General features: G+C 41.3%; 2 protein-coding genes across 2 annotated transcripts in view; one reads left to right on the forward strand and one right to left on the reverse strand.

The window, feature by feature from the left end:
• Nucleotides 1-1,965, reverse strand: part of LOC306929310 (zinc finger E-box-binding homeobox 2) — a gene marked incomplete at both ends in the record, with an annotated part of 34,960 nt that extends 32,995 nt beyond the window's left edge. Inside the window, one exon of the mRNA XM_079509751.1 lies at nt 1,905-1,965. Within this exon, the coding sequence (XP_079365877.1) occupies nt 1,905-1,965 (61 nt within the window). The remainder of the gene's footprint in view (nt 1-1,904) is intronic.
• r3hdm2 (R3H domain containing 2) overlaps nt 1-10,537 on the forward strand; it is a 314,823-nt gene that overhangs the window by 75,405 nt on the left and 228,881 nt on the right. The gene's annotated exons all lie outside the window — the stretch shown is intronic.

The following is a 10,537-nucleotide window of genomic DNA, read 5'->3' on the forward strand; positions in this document are numbered from 1 at the left end:
ACAGCAGCCAATTTCCTCTTACGTCATACGTGCGGGGAGGGAGGGGGGGGGGAGTATGAATATGAGTATGACCCAGAGGTGACAGGCCTGTTTCCATATTGAATAAAGGCCTTTCAAACTTTGTTGCCATGAGAAGAGTGCCTTGGATTTACATCTTCTGGTGACAGGTCTGTGTGGCAAAGTATGACGTTTACTAATAGGTTTTCTGATAGCGTGATGCTGTTGATTTGAGGAGGAGGTACTGACAGTGTAAAGTAACGGTGCTATGTGATGACACGGAGGTGCAGTGTTTGTAGGCCTGTGCGTGCGTGCCTGCGTGTGTGCCTGCGTGTGTGCGTGCGTGTGTGTGCCTGTGTGTGTGAGAGCAGCCAGAGGGGATCTCACCATGGTGTTAGTCTGCTAAGCCTCACACCACTCGCTGAATCAAAATGAGGAAACTCTTTAGAGAGCAAACTAATAAACTTCTTCTTGAAGGCTCTGACTCCTTATACACATGCAGTGTGGGTGACACACACACACACACACACGCACACACACACACACACACACACACACACACACACACACACACACATTCACACACACAAAAATGCATTTGCTTTTAACATCCACCAGCCTTTTCAGAATGAATGCACATCAACTCAGCGATTAATGCACGTGTTGTTTCTGCATACTGTAACTATCTACGCATAGTTCTATATTAATTAACACATCTAATTAAAGACGCTAGCTGCAGAATACTGTAACTAAAACATCTCACTGTGTCTTCAGTTCCTCTTATCACTGTTAGAATGACTGACATCATCAGTGAAATATATCTTCTCTGTTTCTAATGATGGGGCATCTGTGACCCAAATGAAACAGCTCGAAAGAGACCTGGAAATATGTGTCGAGGGAAGAGAATTGTGTAGCCTACATAAATGCATTTTTGCATTTACACGATGATTTGTCAGATGATTTATGTATTAGATTTTGTTCATATTGATTTCTTACAGGCTAATTAATTAGCTTGTTAATTAAAATTTTGTTGACGCAACTTGTCTATAATTTATAATGTCTGTAGGCTAATGTAGAAAATGAATTATGCCAAATGATAGTATTCAAGGGAGATGTAAATTAAAACAAAAACATTTTTTTTTAAGACTAAAAATTCACATTGCAAAAAGCTTGTGCATTCTTTCCCCCCTCTCTTTCTTTCAAAACTAGGCCTATTGCTAGTGTAAAAAATAATTGTCTAAATGCTGATTCGTCAAAAAATATTATTTCAAACATTATAAAACTGATAAAATTCTGTCCAAGAACCGCAGCTGCAGAGTAGCCTAGACTGAGAACAGGTTCATGTGCACTTTTTGCCAGTCAAAGTTGCGATTGTCTGGTCTTAGAATAATACGGGGAAGTTGTTCGAAAGTTGGACAACATGAACAGAATAATTGAGAATGAACGCAATCAAGTTTTGAATTTACACAATCATCAAGTAGCATTGTAGCCTACAGTTACAGCCTCGTACAGGATTACACTAAACTATACACATCTTGAAAATAAACTCTATCTTCGGCCAGGCAGGTATCTTACAGGTATAGGCTAGAATAGAACCCACCGGCTATACGGATAGAGGAACTCATTTCTGCAGCAAAAGCTGCAAGATGTGAGCGATCAATAAACGCAAGTAGCCTACAGTCGAGTGCGTACAGTAGGCTAATCGATATGTCCATATTCTGTGCTGTGGTGAAGTCTTGAAAGTTACAAATCCACCAGATTGCACGCCGATCCGCTTCAGGGCTCCTAGTGTGGGCTGAGATAACGGTGCGCTCTCATCCGCTCCGTCACCGCGCATGTCATGGAGGTTATATCAAACAAACTTATTGAAACTTTAGGGGAAATTTAAAGCAGCAACATTTTCTTACCTTGATTTCTCCTCGGGTTGGCTTGTTTCCTTCGTTTACCCCGGATCTCTTCTGCCATCATGACGCTTCTTCTTTGCAAAAAACTGTCCCCCAGAGCAGTAGTGTGACTGACTGCGTGTGTGTGTGTATGTGTGCGCGTGTCCTGAGCTTTAGAATGAATGGGGTGAAACATCGCCGTCGGTCACAGCGGGTGACTCAAACCTTGATGGAGGTCCAAGAAGTGCCGACGAGCCGTGACAAGAGTGATGTCATCAAGAGGTTGGCCGTGCTGTGGCTGTGTGTGTGTGTGTGTGTGTGTGTGTGTGTGTGTGTGCGCGCGCGCGTGTGTGTGTGTGTGTGTGTGTGTGCGTGGGTCACTTCTTGTCAAGGTACACCACTACTAAAGGTATAGAACAGAATAACTTAACATTGTACAGCAACTTTCTGTCAGACTATTCGGTGCATGCGTCTGCTTTGCGGTGACACCGGAGCACAGTCGCTGCTTCACGGGGCCTGCATGCGATGATCCGCTGCATAGTTGTGTTGCATTCATGCTTGCAGACCAGACTTCACTGACTGCAGCCTGATCCCCGCAGGGAAACTAGAGTGAGAATACTCCCGCTTGGTTACAACTTTTCGAGTGTGTGTGACATACATTTCTGCTATTTGTTTTTATTTCGCTTGCCTTTGGCAGGGCAAAGCAAACGTATAGGCCTACTGCCACCTATGCCAATTAATGAATGAAGCGCATTCTAAATTCATCGGTGAGACCGAGAGAAAGACCGTGCGTGCGCGAGTCTCCAACCGACGTGTCAAAATAAATATATTGTGTGAAGACTAACAACCTATAGCCCCGATATGAAGGTGTTAAATCGCACGGGTTTCTCGCGGATCAGTGTACCAGCTACAACCACAACATGACATTCGTGTTTAGGCCGTGCATGCGGTGCGAGGCGCAGGTATGTTAATGTCTTTTAGGGCCTGTTAGATTGTTGATTGCACATCGCACCTGCGCTCAAGTACCCCGGAGTGGACCCCGTCCTGCGCTCCATTCAGCCTGGATGGCTTCAGGAAGTGGTGCATTGACGGTCCTTTGTACCCCGACCTGCAGATCTGTTTTGCAACTGAAAAAAACATCCGAAATAAAGCGGCGACCCCCACCTTGCAGGGGCATCTCTGATCCATTCCACAGCCCCCCACCTAGCCCTTCTTCGAGTTGTGCCTAATGCTGCGGTGTAGGACCACCTTTCACCGACACAATGTAGCTACTGTAGCGGTAAGAATGGATTCATCTGACACAGTCCAATTAGTTACACCACTCAAAACACTTGTTTCCCCCACATTGATTTGCCCACCGCACCACCGCGTCAACACATTTCCATTTGCAACTTAAAATATGAAATTCAACGATTAAATATATGAACTGTGATTTTAGACTACATACAATTTATATGCTATGCCGGCCTAATTTAAATTATTTAAATGAATTGCAATGTCCCAAAATGACCAACAACAATGATCAGGTTAACTCTTTTATCTATAGATAAATTGTTTCAAGTACTTCTCCATTCCCCCCTCTTTACTATATGGATTTGAAATCATCTCTCTCTCTCTCTCTCTCTCTCTATCTATCTATCTATCTATCTATCTATCTATCTATCTATCTATCTATCTATCTATCTATCTATCTATCTATCTATCTATCTATCTATCTATCTATCTATCTATCTATATCTCTCTCTCTCTCTCTCTCTCTCTCTCTCTCTCTCTCTCTATCTATCTATCTATCGGTATCTATCTATCTATATATACTGATAATGTTACAGAAATGCCACATTAAACAAAGCTCTTGTGTTCAGCAGCATCATGACATCATGACTAATGGACTGTTAATAGGTCACAGAGGAGAAAGCATCCCTTAAGGTGGCGAGGAGACAAGGGAAGGGAGCAGTGGCTGTAAAGAAAGAAAGGGACAGAGAGGTCAGAGTCCTTTGTGATGGGATGGATGGATGGATGGATGGAGGAGGGGAGGGGGTCTCTAAACCTGGTAGATGGGGGGGAAGAGAGAGTGGAGAGAGAGAGAGAGAGAGAGAGAGAGAAAGAGAGTATAAGGTGTAAGGGAACTTCAGGGGGTCTTACTCCATACAATCCTCGGTGTTCATTTGACTCAGAGAGTATGCAAATGGTACAGGTCCATTTGGTTCCATTATAGTTTAGTCTCAGAGTTAACAAACCTGTAAGGGTCCATTTGGTTCCATTATAGTTTAGTCTCTGAGTAACAAACCTGTAAGGGTTCATTTGGTTCCATTATAGTTTAGTCTCTGAGTTACAAACCTATAAGGGTCCATTTGGTTCCATTATAGTTTAGTCTCTGAGTTACAAACCTATAAGGGTCCATTTGGTTCCATTATAGTTTAGTCTCGGAGTTAACAAATCTGTAAGGGTCCATTTGGTTCCATTATAGTTTAGTCTCGGAGTTAACAAATCTGTAAGGGTCCATTTACCATTTGGTTCCATTATAGTTTACTCTCTGAGTTACAAACCTGTAAGGGTCCATTTGGTTCCATTATAGTTTAACACAGAGGATTATTTTACCTCCATTACATGGTGTCTACATGTTTGTTCCAGTCGTTCTGTTTAAGTGAAACAACATTTCAAACGTTGCTGTTTTTAAACAAAACGTCCGACTTATTTAAATTATTCATCAACGGCGGTGGACAAAGTGAAATAGTTTTCCTTCGAATTTCCGTTAAAGTGTATACGGATATAACAAGGAGGGGTGGCTTTGTTTTAATAGCTTAAAGATGCTGCGTGGGTGTGTGTGTGTGTAGCATCCACGGGTTATGGGTGTGTGTGTGTGTAGCATCCACGGGTTATGCCAGTCGTTAAAATATGTCATATTATTGTGATGTTTTTCATCTCCTGAACTGTCATAAGTATGCAATTTTCCACTGTGATTCGGTTTTCTGCATTGCCAACTGCCAGAGTGCAATTGAGTGCCACATGTGTAATAAATGTGTAAATCAAACCAAATTATTATGCTAAAGTTGCGCTCAGCCGAATAATGATTCCAAATCTATTGTGGCGACGGAGCCAGTGTCACATGGCTTGATAACTGTGTACATACATGCACATACGGTGTCTCGCACGCACGTGCACGTGCACTGCACACACACACACACACACACACACACACACACACACACACACACACACACACACACACACACACACGATATGAGGGGGGTGGAGGAAACGCTCCCACTGGGGTTTTGTCCCTGTCTGTGGCCTATGGGTTCAAAGCTGCTGGCGTGGGGAGGAGATGTCTTTAACAGCATATTAAGCAGGAGTTAATTATATGCCAACCTAAGCAACAAAGGAGAGGCAAAGGCTCTCCTTTGAATGGCAAGGCAAGAAAAGAGAAAACTCATTATGCTGACCACTTTTTTGCATTTGAAAAACCACTGTTCCTATTTTGGTATTTCCATTTGTATCCCCGTGGAGCAGCAGCAGCAGAGGTTAAGTCATGTCGCAGAAAAAGTGTCTGAGCTCACGCAATCTTTGCATCAGCGGTTCTACTCTCACTTATTTCTAATAACGTCAAACGTCGACATGTTTGGAAATAGATTATAACAGTATAGGCTAGCAAGCCATTGGCTGGTCATTGTCTCCGACTTCTTGTATAAGATTCACCATCTATATATTGTGTAAAACATTAGGGCTGTCCCATACTAAAGACATGCTTAGCTGCTGACTAATAGTCATAGGAATTTGACGGCTAATTTATTTGTTTATTTATTTGTAACATTGGGTTAGCCTTTTCAGGTTGGTGAGGTTGAGAACTGAAGATGACTTCAGAATGGCTTCTGGCTATTGCCCTATAAACTGGAAGAATGAACGGCAGTGCTCATCATTTTTCTAGAAATATTACATTCAGCATGGGAAAAAAGCTATATGACTAATCAACTAACAAAGTCTCTGTCAACTAAGACCAAACCAATTAATCCATTATTTGACAATAAGTGGACAGACCTATAAAACATTTGACTGTTGTCTGAAAGATGGAACACTGTCATATATGGAACGCCTTTATGCCTTTTGAACTTTCTCATTCTTTAGGAAGAAAGAGCTGTAGTCTACACTGCTGCATCATTATGTTTATCCTGGAAATAACAGTCCTGTGATCAGTATTTGATTATGTGCTTTCACTACAAGGCCAGGATAAATGCAATGATGTGCCCATTATAAAAGTCTTGTTCTTAACCCATTTTGACCTGCGATCAGATTCTAAAAATGTCTTCTACATCCTGACAGTTTTCTGAAAAAGCTATGTTTCTGTGTCCGTGGTTCTTCGATTCTTCAAAAATAGCAGACCTACAAGCTCGTAGCGCGCCATTCGGTGGCGCGCTACGAGCTTGTAGATCTGCTATTTTTCAATAGCTAAAGCATAACATAATGCTAAAACCAAAAGGGGTTCCCGCCCAAAATGGGTAGGATGTATTGGTCAGTTGTCTCACATTGTACACATATGTTTGTGCTGTACAATATTGGTGAACATTTAAAACAACAAAGCCTGTAATTGGGTTAGCAAGTAATGTGGGGTGATATTGTTCATGGTCAAATGCAGGTAACTTTTGTAAACTTATTTGGTGATCAAAATAATTAAAAAAAAACTAAGACCATTGTTGTCTGTATACTTAAAGTGGAACAAATAACCTTGTGGAAAAAATAGTTTGGGGAAACCCAACACCTAGAGCATAAACTGTTTACAACCTGCATCACTCACTCCCCTCAACTCAGCAACATGTCACATGCTTTTCTTTTTACTCCTCGTTGGAAAAGGGCATCCTTTGTCGACTTGGCTGCAGTTTCAAATGCGTGAACAGAGCTTTGATCTAGTGTTATAAATATTATGAGTTGGGTCTTTGGCTCTGTTACACAAAATGGGTGATTTAACAAGGGTGGTCACGTTAATTGTTGCTTTCACGTATACTTTCCCAGGAATCCATAGTGGGCTGTACTTAATATTTGTGCCGTATACCCCCCCCCCCCTCCCCCCTGCATACAGACTTTTTTGCCCTGCTGTGTAAACGTGGATTTGAAATCACAAATCTAAGATGTGTCAGATCCCAAATCAGTTCCTCTCTGGGGAACTTCCCCCTGGAGCAAATGAGTCAACTTCAACATGTCTGCCAGGCTATAGTGGCTGTCTGTATGCTCATGTGCCATGCCACAATGCCACAGTGCCAATACAGCCTGACAGTCTACTGGGGCCCCCTGAAGCAAGGAGGAGCCAACACTGTAAAAAGTAAAGCTGAAATCTTATTTTGAATTAATAAAGTGATATTTTAACCACATTAACCCTGTAATCCCAATTCAGGCAAATATTCCCAATATTTCTTTTCGAAATGATTCAAAATCCTCCAAAAGAATGTGCACGATTTTTCAAGATTTTCAATAATTGTTTAGACAATTTCGAATAGCCAAAGTAGTTAAGCCTACATCTGCAGTGGTTAACCAATGAGAAATGGTGGACTCCTACTGCTTGATAAGTAGTAATGTCTGACGTCCATAAGTATAATATCTCCCCAGGGCAAGTGGGGATTCCGTTCTTGAATTGGTTGATGCTTGATGGTTGATGGTTGATGGTTGATGCTTGATGTTTGGTCTCATGTGGAAGACCCAAGTTCAAATCCAGGGTAGGACATCAGTGTTATGGATTGCAGCTTAAGGCTAGTTAGTGACCATAAAAAGGACAGTAAATAAGCAAAACCAATAACTGTGGTATTCTGCATAATGGACATTTTTATTTTTTAAACCTTAGTGATTGATGGTTGTTGGCTCACTCTGCTATAATTGTAAGTATAACTGGATTAAAGTATCAATTAAATGGTTAAAATGTAAGTGGTTGTATAAAGTGGACATTCTTGTGAGGATAATAACTCTCATTGTGTCTTTGCGATACATCAACTTTTGCAAGTCATTTTGGAGGCACAGTGCAATGTTGACAGTTTGAATCTTTGCATGACAGATTTCTTTGTCTTTCTCCAATCTTCCCTCTTATTGTATTATTTCAAGTAAGGTGTAAATGCAAAAAAAGGAAAAAAAGGCTGAGGTTTTCCTAGTGTTTCTTCTCTTAGTGCACAGAAGCCTGGGGTGCCAAATCTGCCAGTCCCCAATGCTCCCCACTGACCACAGAGGGCCCGTCCAGGCGCTGACCTCACCAACAGTGGCCGCTCATTCGCTTTTACAGCGACTTACTGTGGCTCTTAATGGGCCGCCGTGACTGGCCGAGATGAAAAGTAGGATGAATTATAATGAACAAGGAGGCAAGGAGCGCTTTTATAATTAGTCTATAGGAAAAAGGGAAAGGAAAATACAAAGTGAATGAGCTGTTGCGTGTTTAAATAATCCGGTATGGCTAATTAGTTAGCCTGCCTTCAATAAGTTTGGGGTTAAAGTTTGTTTGGACGGTAATGAGGGAGGTTAGTTACTCTAGTCTGCAGCTGGAACAGCGTGACAGGCTATGTACTGCCTATCAGGCTGTGGTGAATGAACAGGGCCTGCTCATACTTGTTCTCAGGCTGTGCTGCTCTCTAGTGGGTGGAAGGAGACATTACATATCTGTCAGAGAGCACACCAAATGGTGAGAATAAGCAGGCTCCCTTTGTTCTAAAACAAGAGTCCGTGTGCTGAGTCGTGGTCCTGAGAATTGATATATGGACCGTCTCTGCTTCCCCAGTCTCCAGATGGAAACCTTTCTGTCTGTGTCTTCCCCTGGAAGTTGTGGCCAGATATGGCTCATTACCAATGCTTGAGAAACACAGAGACTTGTTAGACAGTGAGTGTATAGTAATGCCACACAAAGCAGCTATACAGTCAGCACAGCAACATAGATGCAAACAAAGGAAATGCACAAATGTTGCATCCATCCCAAGCTGAACAAATTTATTCATAAACGGGTGAAATATAATACATTTGTATAAAAATGTAGAAAATTGTACACAAAATATAATACTTGGCTTTTGTGTGATATAGTAAACACTACTATTATAGCTTTTTTTTTCTTGCTAAATGTGTGATTCTTTTGCCAGCAAAAAAAGTCTGATTGAAGGATGACAGTTATCAAACAAAACAAAAACAAAAACACAAAAAGAAGGCAACGTCCATCCAAGTTCATCAATATAAAAACATGATTTTATACAAAACATCTCATACATTCTAAGGAACAGCACTAGTATCAATTCATGTTCATGTCCTTATTGCTGGTGTTAATGTTGTGTTAACATATAGGCCACTTCAGCCTCGTTTTTTAATACTCAAAAACAGTTTAGTTAAATTGTCTTTGGTAGATTGTACACTTTTTACAAACTCAAGGCAGAAATGTTAATGTTTAGTAATGCTTGGTAATGGTTTGAAGCTACACACATCTACAGTATACGCACGGCTGGATAGTTGCAGAACAAATATAGCCTCAACAAATATGTCCATATCATCTCAGGGGATATAGTTGTGCCCAAATGTATGAAAGCCCATTCCTGCAACTGTATACAATGAGAGAGAGAGAGAGAGAGAAGCCTTGAATTGTCTTAGGCCTGACATCGAAATAGAAAAAAATAAGTCTTCTGAAAGAATATATATTCAAAGATTTGTGCCGCATTTTCACGTTTTTTCAAAAATAGCAGATCTACAAGCTCGTAGTGCGCCACTCGGTGGCGCGCTATGAGCTTGTGGATCTGCTATTTTTCAATAGCTAAAGTATAACATAATGCTTAGTTAAAACGCCAAAAGGGGTTCCCGCCCAGAATGGGTTAAAATGTATATCTCAGAAGTCAGAGTTCTTTCTCCCAGATAGGCAATTGCTAGGGGAAAAAAAACCTTAGAAATGCTGAGAAATCATTTTAACTTAAGCGTTTTTAATTAAAAAACATTTATGTGTGGGAAATGGGCTTTCATATGAATGAATGACTATTAGAACAAATACTGCGAGTACCCTCACATCATGGTCAAAAGTGAGGATCGTAGATTATGAATCATCTAAATAGAGAGAGACCTTTCCACACAGTGCAATGCCACATAAATCTCTACTGCCCGAGCTATAGTGAACTTCAACATAATGCAGCTCAAATGTCATGCACATACTAGTACCTCAGACAGTGTGAATTCGTACAATGCGAGTTTTAATACACTATTTCCAAAACCCCCCCCCTCCCCATTTCATCTGAGTTCAGTTAGGAACGACTGCTCACTCTGGGTTCAAGCAACAGTGCAGTGAGTAAAGTCAAACATTGGATTCGTACAATCGCCACAGCCGTGCTATGAATGTACCTCAGCAGCCCAAAACCAAAGCCACTATTATTATTCCGTTCAAACCTCAACTGGTTCAGGTCTTGTTCAAAATGGCCATCGTCCTCAACTCAGTCATGTACACAAGTTGTGAATTAGGTCAAGGTGATAACATCCTTATTAAAACCTTCCTATACTTAGTTGTACAACTAACGGTGTTGCGTGCGAGAATTAGAATATCTACCAGCTCACAACGCGATGCAATGTTGTGAGCTTGTAGATGTGCTATTCTCAGCATGTGACCAACGTTGTACGACAGAGCATGAATTGGGCATTAGACAGAGCATGAATTGGGCATTAGACAGAGC

Source organism: Electrona antarctica (assembly GCF_951216825.1).
Source record: "Electrona antarctica genome assembly, chromosome: 9".
Taxonomy (NCBI): domain Eukaryota; kingdom Metazoa; phylum Chordata; class Actinopteri; order Myctophiformes; family Myctophidae; genus Electrona; species Electrona antarctica.